General features: G+C 35.1%; 2 protein-coding genes and 1 long non-coding RNA gene across 3 annotated transcripts in view; all 3 read right to left on the bottom strand.

Annotated features, from left to right (window-relative positions):
• Positions 1-157, bottom strand: part of LOC111392886 (ubiquitin-like-specific protease 1A) — an 11184-nt gene extending 11027 nt beyond the window's left edge. Inside the window, exon 1 of the mRNA XM_023018297.1 lies at positions 99-157. Coding sequence (XP_022874065.1) covers positions 99-157 — 59 coding nt within the window. The remainder of the gene's footprint in view (positions 1-98) is intronic.
• Positions 158-660: 503 nt separating this feature from the next.
• Positions 661-894, bottom strand: LOC111394057. The gene is made up of 2 exons (XR_002702544.1): positions 845-894; positions 661-756 (listed from the first exon to the last, which is right to left on the bottom strand). It is a non-coding gene; the product is annotated as an uncharacterized LOC111394057 (long non-coding RNA).
• Positions 895-12170: 11276 nt separating this feature from the next.
• LOC111392877 lies at positions 12171-12827 on the bottom strand. The gene is made up of 2 exons (XM_023018285.1): positions 12708-12827; positions 12171-12641 (listed from the first exon to the last, which is right to left on the bottom strand). Exons 1-2 carry the CDS (start codon positions 12825-12827, stop codon positions 12171-12173), a joined length of 591 nt encoding a protein of 196 aa, XP_022874053.1.
• Positions 12828-16161: the final 3334 nt, after the last annotated feature.

Genomic DNA, 16161 nt, shown 5'->3' with positions numbered 1-16161 from the left:
CGAGTGGGAAGTTCCCGAGCACATTCTCCCATTTCATAATTTGTTACCACCAGCAGTTGAACCGCGTGGTCCTGGACGTCCAAGTACATCTAGAATACCATCTACCGGAGAGTTTCCTCGATCGCGTAGGTGTGGCCGGTGCAAAGCCGTAGGGCATACTCGGCAATTTTGTACCAGTCAAATTCCCCTAAATGACGACTAGACAGGTACGTGAAATGAATAATATTTCGTTTTACTTTACACTGTTCAATATTTGTTATTTATAAATCTTCCATATTCAATATTTATTCTCTATAAATGGTATTTATAATGATTCATATGAAAAAAATAGTTCCATACTCGGCATACGGGTAAAATAATAAAAAATAATTAAATTTCCAATTTGAATGTTATATACATTGACACAAATTTACAATTATTTCATAATTACAAAAATAATTAAATTTCCAATTTGAATATTATATACATTGAAAACAAATTTACAATTATTTCATAATTACAAAAATAATTAAATTTACAATTGAAATGTTATATACATTGAACACAAATTTACAATTATTTCATAATTACAAAAATAAATAAATTTACAATTGAAATGTTACATATATATAAATGAAATTTACGGGTCAGCATTAAATTCGAACACATGCTAGCTTCTTCCTCCAGTTCTGTATCCACGACTGGTTGATTCCATCAACCTTATGTCCTATACTTAAAAATTCAACGTACTTAATGGCAAATATGCCGCAGTCGCCGCTGTAATTGAATGAGAATGAATCAGTTCAGTACTGTGTAAATAAAAATTAAATCTGAAAGATGAAAACAACAAAGTTCAAACACTTACCTTACGGACTGTCTCGCTGTCGTCGTATTCCGAACGATCTGCAATCTGTCCTGTACATTTATCCCCACTCGTCTTGCCATCATAGGAACAATTACAGCCACGGACTCCAAGTTTTGCTCCAACTGGCCTTGTGTCAAACATGAATGATTTGGGTCGTACACATATATAATCGAGTTAGCAAAAACGATCTCTAGCGTAACATAGTGTTTATTGATGCACGCTGGAATGTACATATGTGTACAACCCTCCCATGATTTTCCCCCGACACTCGATGACAGTCCTATCACCCACTCGAGCATATATTTTGGCACCGTGTACTCGTTACCCATAAGTTCAAGCGACTGATACTCTATGGTACGGCACCCAGGAACTCGGTGTTTAATATGACTCGACCATGGACATCAAATGATTTTGGGTGTCTTTGAGCTCGATCTCGCAGCAAGTCCATGGCTAGGTTGATGTGTTGCAGCAGGAAATACCAAAAAAATATGAGTTATTCATTTAATAAATACAAGGTTACATATACATAAAAAACACGAAATGAATAGTTCACTTACATCGTCAGCGAACCAAGCTCCCGCAGTGGTGATATCGTGGAACCACTTGTAAGGGTCCGAAACTGTCCTTTGTCCTATCGTGCGGCTAACTCTGTAAAAAAGAGGGAAATGTTAAAATAAGCGTAGACGAGTTAGCGTACAGTGCTTTATTAAAATCATACAATACTTACCCGGGGATAATTCTCCTCCACTCTGTCTCGAACGCTTTCCACTTGGCATTGTCCACCTCTCTGAATAAGTTCAGGTACGTCCCATCGATGAACGTCCTCCTCTTCGCCTCAGCCGTGAAGGGGGAAACAACATACTGTGACGGCACTCTCAACTTCTTACCGACCACCTGCTCCGTCTCGTCAACAGCATGTCTCTTACCCTCAATCACGCTGGGTGTCCTCTCGACCTCTGGGGCCACCTCCTCCGCCCCTCCCGTAGGGGCCTCCCCCTCCATCGCCACCTCCTCCGCCCCTCCCGTTGGGGCCACCCCCTCCGTAGTCCCCTCTCCTATCCCCATCGGGGCCACCCCCTCCATAGACAACCACAATGACTCCAATGTCTCATCATGCCAAAAATGTGGGTGACCCCCCTCTCCATCACCATCTCTGCCACCCTCTCGATCATGATCTCCGCCATCCCCTCTGTCCCCCCATCGTCTGCAGGCTAAATCTCCTCTAAGCGCCGCTACTGTATCCTGAAGGTCGACAACGGAAGACTGTAGTATTCCAACTCATGGGATAGATCGTCAACCCTCCCTGTCAACTCTCGTCCCATATCGTCGACCCTCCCTGTCAGATAGTCAACCCTCCCTGCCAGATCGTCGACCCTCCCTGTCAACTCTCGTCCCAGATCATCGACCCTCTCCGTCAAATCTCGTCGTAGCGAGCCGACCTCCTCCGCTATAAATCCAGTCAAACGGGCATACAAATCATCACTGTGCCTCGGAGACACACGAGGGAAGTGTCTGGACGGAGGTGATGCCAATGGCGGCGGCGATGGCCCCGGCGAAGGTGATGCCACTTGCGACGGTGATGCCTCGACGGGGGTGATGCCAATGGCGGGGACGATACTCTCGACGGAGGTGATGCCAATGGTGGTGGTAATGCCCTCGGCGGAGGTGATCGTCGATCAGCTAGACCGCCCTCCTACATAAATAAAATGAAAAATTATTCAATAAATTTATACGTCGATGATATTCAATAAATTATATTTCATTCACATACCCAATATCGGTCCAAGCTCAAATCAGACATCTCCTCGTCTGAGGTGTGCGGAACGCCTAAATCCCGCACAAGACCTCGAGCCTCCTCTTCCATCGATGGCGTCAATTCAGGTATAACTTCAAGCTGACATATTGACATTTCAACTACTTAACGATCATGTAAACAAAATTTTAAACTACGTATAATATAAATCACAAATGCATAATACTTACCTGAGGATTGTCGAGGAGGGTTGATAACTGCTTCCCAGTGGGACATCCCTCTGCTCGCGATGATCTCCAATGATGCATCCAAGGACAGCGTGTCTCCCCTCACTACGCAAGGCGGGCCCCTAGTACAAGAACTGTCTCATACACCCAAATCTGTAACGCATACACTTATTAAGCATCAATGTAATACACTAAAATTTTAACTTTGATTATATTAAATATTTACCTGCACCGCTAACGGCAATCCATATGTATCGTATTTACGCATCGACCCCCTGGGCCTCGAGTGCGATCTGGTGAACATATGTACGGTGTCTTCGAAGCATTTTCGGCCCCACGGATAGTTGTTGAACGCATCGATGTCGTCAACAACTTGCAAATGAAAAATGTCGATGATAGTCTTCTTGTGATGACATCTCATCACACTCTCGAGGATGTAGACCAGCCCAAACTTCAATCTATCTAGCATATGGTCACACCCCCTGATCGCGACCATCAAGTCGGGTAGAAGCACCGACCCATGTCCCTGGAAGTACGTCTCATACAGCCTATTGCTTCTCTCCATGACTGCATCGTCGCCCGTAATCCTTAGTCCAGCGATCAATGTAAACTCAAATATCGAGAAACTGACGACCTTGCCCCTGAGGTCGAACTGGAGGGAATCGCCGTCGACTGGCCTCAGAAGCCGACATAGAAGTGCAAACTAAAGAATATAAATATTATTTAAATAAATTGAAAAAAAATCAAAGATTTTCATAAAAGAACAATAAAAGGAACAAAACAAATTGTTAATTTCGAACAATATTATGTATTTAGTTATTAAATTATATAAAAAAAGAAATTATAAAAATTAAATAATTAAATAAAATAATTATTATTTGGAAAATATATTTACAAACAAAAAATTTCAAATTAAATACATTTTCGAAAAATGTAAAGACTATTTATATTATTTAAATAAATTTGAAAAAATAAATTAAAGATTATTTCATAAAAAAAAAAAAGGAACAACACAAAATTGTTAATTTTAGAATATTTCAATTATTAAATTATATAAAAGACAAATATAAAAATTAAATAAATAATTACTTTACATTTTTTCAAAAAATGTAAAGTCCATTTATATTATTTAAATAAATTTGAAAAAATAAATTAAAGATTATATCATTAAAAAAAAAGAATCAACATTGTTAATTTTAGAATATTTCAATTATTAAGTTATATAAAAGACAAATATAAAAATTAAATAAATAATTACTTTACGTTTTTTAAAATGTAAAGACTATTCATATTATTTAAATAAATTTGAAAAAATAAATTAAAGATAATTTCATAAAAAAAAGAATCAACATTGTTAATTTTACAATATTTCAATTATTATATTATATTGAAAATGATAAAAAGTTAAATAAATAAATAACATAATTACTATTTAATCAAATAAAAAATTTAAAATTTATATACAGTCTGGGCCGTTAACAGTCGGCCCAGACTAACCCAGACTGTTAACAGTCGGTTTACCCGACTATTAACAGTCGGGTAAGCCGACTGTTAACCGACCGTGGCCGGGAATCAGCCGAAAATCGCCATTCCCGACCACTGAGCTCCAAAAAAATGTAATAATCCACATTTTTCACACTCTCACATGCCCACAATCTAACTACTTATGCCCATGGATCTAATTAAACCGAAATTAGTAAGGAAAATGCTATAAACTTGCACATGAACCGCATTAACTGGAGAAAAGTGATGAAAACTAACCGGTTATTTTATTTTCGATGTAGATGATGGTCGTTGCCAGTGGTGTCGGTGTCGGTCGGTCAAGTTTCTGGAGTCGATGTCGGTCGGTCGGTGAAGTTTCTGGAGTCGATGTCGGTCGGTCGGTCAGAGATTTTCAAACAGTGTGAAGGGTAAAATGGCCTTTTACTGTGAAATTTTTTTTTTAACTTACTTTTTTTTTTAATTCATTTAATGGGTTAAAGGCCAATGTCAAATTTTACTACAGTGGAAGAGCTATTTTCGTGTATTTCCTCATCTCAAGGTTAGGTTGTTAGAAAACCTCAATCTTGGAATTCGATTGATTAGTGTTCGTATTAAGAGTATAGCAAACTATTTGCTATGGTATATATGTTGTAGTCCTACGTCTCAAAATCCCACATTCCTTACAGAAATTGTTGAACTCTAAATCCATTGTCAGTTTTAAGTATTTTTACCCCTTTGCTTGAAGTTGTGAAAGGTTCTGGTCTCGACTTTAATAGGCTGAATGTGTCCACTGGTAAAATGATAAAAACCTATTATATCGCTAGTATCTCAAATTCCTGTGGTGGTTACTCTGATGTTTTCTATAACGTCAAGGCTCATTTGCGAGCCTTGAAAATGGTGGCAATTGTTGTTTTCCTAGAGGTTTTTTGCTGTGGTTTTTTGAACTTAGATGACGATTGACTTGCTTCTTAGTAATTGTGGTGGGGAACTTTTCTATTGTTAAATTGTTACATATGATATTGATTAGGCATATGACCAGTTTCTGTGATCCGTGACCTATTGATATGGATATGTGATCCACGCACTATGACATGCGACTTGTGAAATTTTACCTATGACCTGAGACACGTAATTTGTTACTTGTAGCGTTGATCCAATGGCCCGTGATCGGTTCTCTTGAATTTGTGACATATGAATATTGATCTGTTACTTATGCAATATGACTTGTGATCTATGGATTGTCACATGTGACTTATAACATAAATTGTGAAATGCGAACTTGAATCTCTAACTTGTTATCATTGCATAAAGACATGTGACATCTTATCTCTGATCAGTTAATTTTGATCCGTGACCTATACAATATAACTTGTTATGTATGAAGTGTGACTTGTGAATCTAAAATGCAACCGGTTATATTTGATCTGAAACATTGATCTATGACCTAAGCACAATGACATGTGAATTGATACATATGACACGTGACATGTTATAATTGCACATTAAACTTTGACAACTAAATTAAGACTTGTAATAAAGGATCTGTGACCTATACAAATAAACATGTGACCAGTAGCACCTCTATACCTACACCACCTACATCACCATTTGTGACCACCACTGCCATACTATCGCCACCAGCAGCACCTCACTAGTACCGCTAGCATCATCACTACTACAACCATTTGCAAACCACCCCAAAACCATATAATAGTCTATCCTATAGGGTTGGCCAAAAAAATCCGTCAAACTTGATACCCGCTTAATCGGGGATTCTGGGCGAATTTGGATTGGGCAATTTCGCCACGAGGAGGATACGGTAACACCCATCCCGCTCCACCCTACCCTACCACGTTAATTTTTTTTTTTTAAGAATTTAATACTTTAAATGGAAAATTCCACGAAATTTCTTTAATTCTAATAAAAAAAAGATAACTAAGATTATCTAAAGATTATGATAAATAATAAAAATCTTAATTTATCCAATATATTTGAATAATTTAACTTTTAGAAATAATTAATTAAAGTGAGACAAGGACCCGCTTAAGGGGGCGGGAAATGGTGGCTAATGGCTGTCCCACCCGCCCACTTTTCCATAAGGGCCTTTGACCAAATTTTTTGTAATAAAAAAAAATGTAAAGAAAATCTCTTTGATCGAAAATACTCTCCTCATTTGCAAAGAAGAGAAGAGTTTCATAGAGAGAGAAAAGAGGAGAAAAAAAAAGGAAAAACTAGTCTGAATCCGCAGCGTATGGACAATCCGGACCTGACCTACTTCGACCAAGACTGGACGCACCTCGATCAGCTGGAGAACGCCATTTTCTGGAAGGTTAGACATGTTTTCTATAATAATTTCTTTGAATATGTGAAAGTTTGAATGTTTAGGATTTGAATATGAGTTAAATTCAATTTTTTATGGTTAAAATGGAAAAAAAGATTGAATTTGAGGTTGAAATGTTAGAAAAACTGAAAAAATGAGATGGAACTCGCCGGAATGGAGTTTTCCGGCGAGCTCCAGCCCATTGCGGGCCATATGGTCCGGGTCCAGACCCGACAATGGTTCCTTTTTTTTCCCTGAATTTATTTTAATTTTTATGTTAAAAATATAATTAAATATGAAATAAATAATAAATATATGTTTAATAATAAATATATGTTTAGTAATTAAATATATGAAATAAATAATATACATTTCAAGACAATTAAAATAATTAATTATGGAAACAATTAATATAATTAATTAAAGAAATACTTAAATGAAAATATTAATATATTTTTATTCAAATAAATAATCGAAATAGAGTAATTAAATATGAAATCAATAATATACATAATTAACGAAATATTTAAAGAATAAGTGAAATTGAATAATAATTTTCTTACTTAACTAATTAAGATAATTAATTAAAGAAATGGTTAAATGAAAAATCGAATTAAATATTATTATTTTTATTCAAATAAATAATCAAAATAGAATAATTAAATATGAAATGAATAATATACATAATTAACGAAATATTTAAAGAATAAATGAAATTGAATAATATTTTTTTACTTATCGAATTAAGATAATTAATTAAAGAAATAGTGAAATGAAAAATTGAATTAAATATTATTATTTTTATTCAAATAAATAATCTAAATAGAATAATTAAATATGAAATGAATAATATATATAATTAACGAAATATTTAAAGAATAAATTAAATTGAATAATTAACCAATTAAGATAATTAATTAAAGAAATAGTAAAATGAAAAATTGAATTAAATATTATTATTTTTATTCAAATAAATAATCGAAATAGAATAATTAAATATGAAATGAATAATATACATAATTAACGAAATATTTAAAAAATAAATTAAATTGAATAATATTTTTTTACTTATCGAATTAAGATAATTAATTAAATAAATAGTGAAATGAAAAATTGAATTAAATATTATTATTTTTATTCAAATAAATAATCGAAATAGAATAATTAAATATTAAATGAATAATATACATAATTAACGAAATATTTAAAGAATAAATTAAATTGAATAATAATTTTCTTACTTAACCAGTTAATATGATTAATTAAAGAAATAGTAAACTGAAAAATCGAGTTAAATATTATTATTTTTATTCAAATAAATAATCGAAATAGAATAATTAAATATGAAATGAATAATATACGTAATTAACGAAATATTTAAAGAATAAATTAAATTGAATAATAATTTTCTTACTTAACTAATTAAGATAATTAATTAAAGAAATAGTAAAATGAAAAATCGAATTAAATATTATTATTTTTATTCAAATAAATAATCGAAATAGAATAATTAAATATGAAATAAATAATATATATATTCAGATAATTAACGAAATATAATTTTTAAAAAAATATTAAATAATCAAATATGTGAGAATTTTTTTGTTTAACTGTTTTAATATGTGATTGGATGAATCTATTTATTACTTTATTAATATGAAATCTGATTGGTTAAATTTGAAGATACAATATTTTATTTATAATCTCTTGTATATGGTTTTAACATGTATTATTTTTGTAGGATGGAATATCATATGGACAATGATCTGAGAGATCATTTGGGAAAAGTTACGACGTATTGTAACTTTTCCAGCTATACGACGGTGATTGAGGGGTTGGATGAGGAACACATCGACATACTCCATCGATCGTCTTTATGGTCCTTCTATCCGTTGAAGGACGTGCAGTTCTCCGGACAGATTATTGATTCTTTATTACTCCGGCTGTTTAAATCAGTCGATGGCAATCAGCTTTATTTTGCTATGGGGGACGAGAAGATATCGAGATTCTCGATCCTTGAATTTGCCCTCATTACAGGCTTGAGATGTATTGGAGAAGAAGATGCGAGAGCCTGTATTATACCAAATAAAAGGTTATTGGATTTATATTTTGGAGGTAAATGGCTGGTTACACCACCACAGTTAAGAGGACGCATTTAGGAGATGCGATCACATGTTAGACAAGATGAAGCTAGGATTGGTGTATATACTGAAGAGTATATTGAGGTGTCGATATCGTAGGACGTCGATTAACCTTTTTTCATTGGATGTTGTTGATGACATCGATGCTTTCAACAGCTTTCCATGGGTTCGGAGATGTTATACCGATATTCTCCACGTATTCAGGAGGGTACATACTATGCCAAAATCGGAGAGGGGCGACCGCAAATATGATGTATATGGCTTTTGCATGGCTTTGCAGGTAAATATTCAGCTTAACATAATGCGTGTTAAACTTTTTTATTAAATGTATAATTTTTTATTTTTTTTTGTAATTGTTGCAGTTGTGGGCATATGAAGCTATCCCTGCTTTAGGTAGCAAATAGGCGATCAGAAGGGAGACCAGGTACCCACGAATGCTTCATTGGTGAGCACATGAGAAGCCATCGGCTAAAGATTTGACAGCTATCCTCGACGATTCTCAGGTGAGTACTATATATTTGCAATTTATATTGTACGTACATTAACTCCGCTCAATACATGCTCGTTAACATGTTGAAATATGATATGTCAGCTCGAAATTCATGCTGAGTTGGTTGTTTCGATGGAAGAGGAGGATCAAATATATATACGTGAATTACATGTTTGACCTACTGAAAACGATCCAGTGTTTGAGTCCGTTCCGGATAGAAATAGGGTACATTTATTTAAGATCATTATTTATTCTGATTTATAATATTCATGTGTGGATTATTAATATTAATTGTCTTCTCTGTGTAGGAGCGTCATCCAGTAGAACGACGAGCACTTCCACGTAGGAAATTTTCGTCGCCTCCACCGATGAGATCACCTCTACCGCCATTATCACATTCTCCGAGGAGATCTCCGTCTCCCGCACCCCCACCTTCCACGTGGATCGCCTACACCCAGTCAGACCCGTCATTCAGATGATTTCTTTGCACGCATGACTGGTATAAGAGAGGAGCTGGGAATGATGCGACGTGATTTTACGACAGAGGTAGTAGCACTACGAGAGGAGATAGGGGTGCTGCGACGGGATTTTACAACAGAGGTAGTAGCACTACGAGATATAGGAGACCTTCATACTGAGGTTGCAGCACTTCGAGGCGATGTAGCAGGCTTCTGAGGTTCTGTCAGAGGGAGTGTCGGGGAGACTGGTGTTCATCGAGATTGGTGGGCAACGACCACAGAATTCAATGAGTTTTTTTATTCGGTATCGGAGGCCGGGAGGGAGGGTGGAGGTCGGGTTGGAGGTGCCAGAGGAGGCCGGGGTGGAGGTGCCGGAGGAGGTCGAGATAGAGGGAGTGGAGGGAGGGCTAGGGGTGCCGGAGGGAGAGACAAGAGTGCCGGAGGGGGTGATCGAAGAGGTCGCGGAGGAGTCACCAGAGGTGGTAGTAGAGGTAGATGAGGGGGTTGCGGAGGACGAGAGGATGCCAGAGATGACGGATGACGATGTAGTATTCGTGTCAGAGGGGGCGACGAAGGTACCGAAGGGTAAGAAACGTGCTAATGACGCGTTAGAGCTGATGGTCGGTAAGAGATCAAGATTACCGTCACAGTACATCGTTTCCTCATACACGGCCGGGGCGAAGAGAAGGGGGTTTGTGGATGGGACGTTCCCCAATCTTTTTCGCGACGTCGACCCGATCAGACAGAAGGCGTTCGATGATTGGTTCAAATCTCTTAAGTCCGAGTAAGTATTTTATGATTTTGCTACTCTTTTTTTTGTATTTTTCATAACTTTTTTTCATTTTTCAGAGATAGTTATACCATCGGCTGTATGACCGTGCCTAACGCTAAAAAGTAGTTCGAAGATGTACTGAAGACCTCAGCTTGGCTCACCGATAATTTAAGTTTTTTGAGTTTCCATTTATTATATTTATAGAATTTGTTGGTTCATTTACTTAAACAACTCTATCTTTTTTGTTAGTGTTTTTTTGTTTCAACATATCGACTTGGCTATGGAATTGTTACGCGATCGGGCTCAGAGATATCCGAGATCTTATAATAGTCCTAGTCGAGTTATCCCGAGCTCTGAGTTTGTTCGTATCATAGATATTGAGCATCACGAGCTCCTAAGCAATGGGAATGAATATGTTCTATCTGAGTACATGCTAGAGTGGGTGATTGGGCTACAATCGAGGTGCGAAAAGCCGTGGACGGGGACGGATTGTACACATGTACATTCCAGTGATTGCGAACTCACACTGTTTTTCAGTGGAGATCGTATTTGTTAATTCCACTATGTATGTGTACAACTCTGATCATAGTTGTCTGACACGAAGTTAACTGAAGCCAATGGTTGTGATCATGCCCATGATGGCTAGTCATGCGATGATTCAAGTAAATGATAGATTAGACATTGTGCGGAACATGACAACGGCAAAACAAGAAAGATCGTAAGGATTTAAATCTTTTTAATTTTAAGATTTAATTTTCAGTTATATGTTATCGAATTAATATATTCTTCTTCGGTTGCAGGGGCGACTGTGGCTTATTTGCAATAATGTACATAAAGTTTTTGAGCATTAGTCGCAATGTTGATACAATAAATCAGTCTTGGATTGATATGTAGAGGCATAAATTAGCTTGTGACTTGTATGAATATAACTGTGATCCTTAGTGCATTGTATATTATTTTATTGAAATGTAAATATTGTTTACTTCAGTATGATTCGTGTTGTAATGTAATAATTTTTTTAAATATTTAATTAACAAAATATTATTATTTTAATTTACATTGTTGTTGTGTCTGTAATCTCTCCATATTATCAGTTAATATATATCGTTGTCTCACTTGTATTAAAAGAAAAAAAACAAAATATTATTATTTTAATTTACATAAGTAATCGAAATATAGTAATCAAATATTAAATAAACAATATACACATTAAGATAATTAACGAAATATAATTTTTAAAGGAATATAAATAATCAAATATACGTGTCAAATGAAGATAATTAATGAAAGAAATACTTAAACGAAAACTACAAATAAGTGCTATTATTTTTATTCAAATAAATAATCGAAATAAATTAAATATGAAATAATTAATTTTTTACTTAACCAATTAATATAATTAATTAAAGAAAAACTTAACCAATTATACATAACCAATTAAATATTTAACTGCTGCAATATATCAATTATTAAATCGCAATATTTAAATCAATCCTATTTTTTTATTTAAATATGCTGTTAAAAGGAGTAATTAAACAATGTGATTAAAATTACATTCGATTTAAATTGAGAAAATCAAAAATATCTCACAAATAGAGAATACATATGATTTATATAGAGACTGCACATCCGTCGAGTCATTGTTTAGTGGGATCTGACTTGTACAAAATCAACGTGTATGTTCTATAGCGCCACACCTCCCGCACTTACGCGATTGTGGAAACTCTCCTGTAAATGGTATTCTAGACGTTCGTCTACAACCAGGGTACGCGGTGGAACTTCAGGTGGCAACAAATTATTAAGTGCTACAATATAATCAGGAACTTCCCACTTGACTTCATTTGGTAGAGGAAATATAGTTTCGGCATACGCTGCTCTCCAAAAATCAGCCATGTAATAATGACTGTATAAGTTGTATGGTGGAAATCCTCTATACATAGCCACTGCGACAGCATACGCACATGGAAAACTCTCAAACTGAAATTGTCTACACGTGCAAGTATTGTCATTCAAGTCCACAATGTATCCAACATTACGCGCGCATCTCACGGAGAAGCGAAATTGATCTAGTGGTTCCACAAATAGAGCTTTTGTCACTTCCAGAGTTTTGAATAGTCGATTTTCCTGCGCCGGAGCTAGCACACTCGTGCAATTCTGGGATTCTTCACGTCGGTCATAAAATCACTGTTGCAACTTGCTACAAATATATTCAATCATTGCGATAATTGGTAACTCTCGATCCTTCTTGAATAATGCATTGAGCGACTCCGCATCATTCGACGTCATCATGTTGTATCGACGTCCTGAAAAATGTGACCGTGCCCAATGTTCGACCCCCATATTTGATAGATATTCCTATGCACTTTCTGATTTATGTTCTATTTCGCCCATGAACTTCATAAACTCTTCAAAGCTGTAAGCTTCTGCAGCTCTCCTAAACAATGCAACAATGTCACTGCCCAGTACCTAGTCTTCAGGTTGCCCTGAATGTGGTACATGCAATAACCATGATATTCTTCCGGAAAAACTTCGGCTATACCATTTATTATTGACTGTCCCTGGTCAGTCACAAATGCAAGGTTCTCAATGTCCCCAATTACTTCTCTCAGCTTCGTGAAAAACCAACACATTGATAGATCAGTCTCTCCATTTACAATACCAAATGCAAGAGGGTAAATTTGGATGTTGACATCTTCACATGTAGTAATAATCAACTTCCCTTCATATCTAGCCTTTAGGACTGTACCATCAACTAAAATTAGAGGTCGCATCGCATTTCGAAAACCTCTAATGCATTGTCCAAAAGCCATAAAAAAATACTTGAAGCGATTCTACCCATCAGTTTCAATAAAAAAACGCCGAGTCAGAATTAGTTCTCACCATGTTTTGGCAATACCTGGCCAATTTGGCATAACTCTCCTCTGTCGAACCCATTAAATCTTTCAATGCACATTCTTTTGCCTTCCAAGCCTTCTGATAACTCATAACCACCCCGACGGATGTCGTTGATTATATCTGTAGGTCTGTAAATCGTCCGTGGGTTCTGAAACTTGTGCATTATCTGTCGATCAATAAACCATGATCGAGTTTTCCTGTGATCATTTTGATGAATACCCACTTCACAAGTATATTCCCGCGCATACTTGCGAATTACAAAGAACTCATTTGTGTCCATCTTTGTCGCTCTCAAACGACAACTGCAATTGTTGTCCACACAAATAATTGTGTATGTAGACTTGTTTAATTTTTTTTACCTTAAACTCAAAATTATGTTTCATTGCAATTCGGTGCATAGCTTCTTGCAAATCTCTTTTCGTGTCAAACAATTGATCGACATGTAAATTTTCATCATCAAAAACTACACGCGAACAATTAGAAGACCGTGTACTAAGCCCAGCATGTGAACTCCCACCAGACTCATGTCTCTGTCTGGATAAAGCAATCAAATCTTGATTTGTAAATGACCTTTCATCCTCGTTGTCTTAAACTTCTTCGTAAATCCTTTGTGTAACGGTGATATCATGATGAGTAGCAACTATCTTGGGAATAACCACATCATCCTCAAGAGCAATCTTAATAGTATCCCAAAAATCATTCTCGTTACGATCCTCTCCATCGAAAATTTTGTGTTCACCCTTGGGGACATTTTTCTTCAACAAAGTTACGCAAATAGGAGTTGTCTTTCGACTTTAGTTCAATTGAATTACATGTTTTATTTGCACTTCAGAAGTAACTTTCAAAGGTGGAATCGAAATTATTGAATGCTTTTGAAATAAAAATCACAATTCCATATCGTACTGAGATGAATCGACGTTAAGCATGTTTTGTATTTCATTGTACATTTTCGTAAATGATGTATTTTTTGTTATCGAAATAGCAGCAACCCCTTCTCATTCACTCGTTCATTTCTATTCCCATTAACCATTTTCTTTCCTTTAAAATTCGTCGAAGTAACAGATTGGGACACATGTTTTTGTCATATCTGCATTACGAATTAAACAATTATCAGCGACATCATAGTAATCATAAAAAACGTACTCAAGCTCGTTGTTCTGGAAGTGTTCCATAGTTTTTTACCCTATAGAACACAATTAGTGATAAAAAAAGAATCAGTACAATTAAAACGAAACTCAACATTTTTGTATGCAATAAGAAGAATTTGAATGAAAATCACAATCTTTTCAGGTGATTTAAAATCCAATGCTGGTAAAACGGCAAAATATTGTTCAGATTTCCCGGGGGAGGAACCATGATCAAATAATATTTATTCAATTTTTCATTTAAGTATTTTTTCAATTAATTATATTAATTGTTTCCATAATTAAATATTTTAATTGTCTTAAAATGTATATTATTTATTTCATATTTAATTACTCTATTTCGATTATTTATTTGAAACGTATATTTAATTACTAAACATATGCCTTCACTTCGATTCTAATATTATTTTCTCTACCATTTAAAAAAATATACGATTTCAATAAAAAAAAATTAAATATTAGGAAAAGATACTTACCGAATTAAAGTGCTGAAATTTAACGAAATATTTTTGTTGAGGTTGATAACTGATAAGTTTATGAATTTTTGAAGTTGAAGTGGATGAAAAATGAAAGAGTTTTTATCGTGTTAGAGTAAACTGATAAAAAGAGTGATTTCGTTTTCAAATCTCAATTGAAAGGTGTTTGAATTTTAATTTGTAATTTAAGGATATTTTGATCTTTTTAACATATTTCTATTTTTGTAATTATATAACTCATTTAACGGTATTTTTGTCTTTTACACGAAAATAGGTCATGTGGTGAATGTCAAATTTTTTTTTTTTAAAGTGGAAAATTGGCCATTTGACATGACTAAATTTAAAAGTACCCGCGGGAAATTACCCCGGTTACCCACCCCATCGCAAACCCAACTCGTTACCATACCTACTGTTGCCATCACAACCGCCATTGCCACCACATCAAATCCAAAATTATCATCTCTATCAAACCATGATCACCATCAATACCAACACAACATCACACCGCCACCGCCTCTGACTCATCTACAACCACTGAAGACAGCCAGATCTAAAGCCGGACAAGTCGTTTCATTATTTTTCCTCAACAAAACCCAAAATCGAAATTGAAAGATCAGTTTCTACATAAAAATTATCGAAAGGAGGAAATGGATAGCCGAAAACCTAATTCATCATGCATGACTCAAGTCAAAGGATCCGTCAGCCAGTCGATCTTCGTTATTTCTGTGGGCTCATCCATTACAGCCTCTACTACCGTCATGAGATCGTCGGCGCTGCTAACTCAAATGGTAGAAAGAGGAAAAGGGGGTAGAAACAGCGTGTAGAGAGGAGAGAGTGGAGGAGAGGGAGAAATTACAGTATATTCTAATTTTTAATAAATAACTTACTTATAACCTGATTTGTGAAATAATAAATTTAAATATTGATTCTTGAAATTGAAATGTAAAATTCATCTCCCCGTTATTTCTACTTTCAATAACCTTTTCAAACGGCTCTAAATATCAATCAATACTCACATTTTGTTTCCACTCAATCAACAAAACCAACCAATCTAAAGTGTAGAAATCAAAAATGAAATCAAAAATAAATTTCTTACAACTATGCAATGATTTTGTTTCCAAGTTTTATCAATCAACCTGATTTGTAGAAATCAAAAAT

This window comes from Olea europaea, chromosome 4 (genome assembly GCF_002742605.1).
Source record: "Olea europaea var. sylvestris chromosome 4, O_europaea_v1, whole genome shotgun sequence".
Classification (NCBI taxonomy): Eukaryota; Viridiplantae; Streptophyta; class Magnoliopsida; order Lamiales; family Oleaceae; genus Olea; species Olea europaea.
The sequence above is the reverse complement of the archived record's forward strand: the minus strand, read 5'-3'. Positions and strand labels throughout refer to the sequence as shown.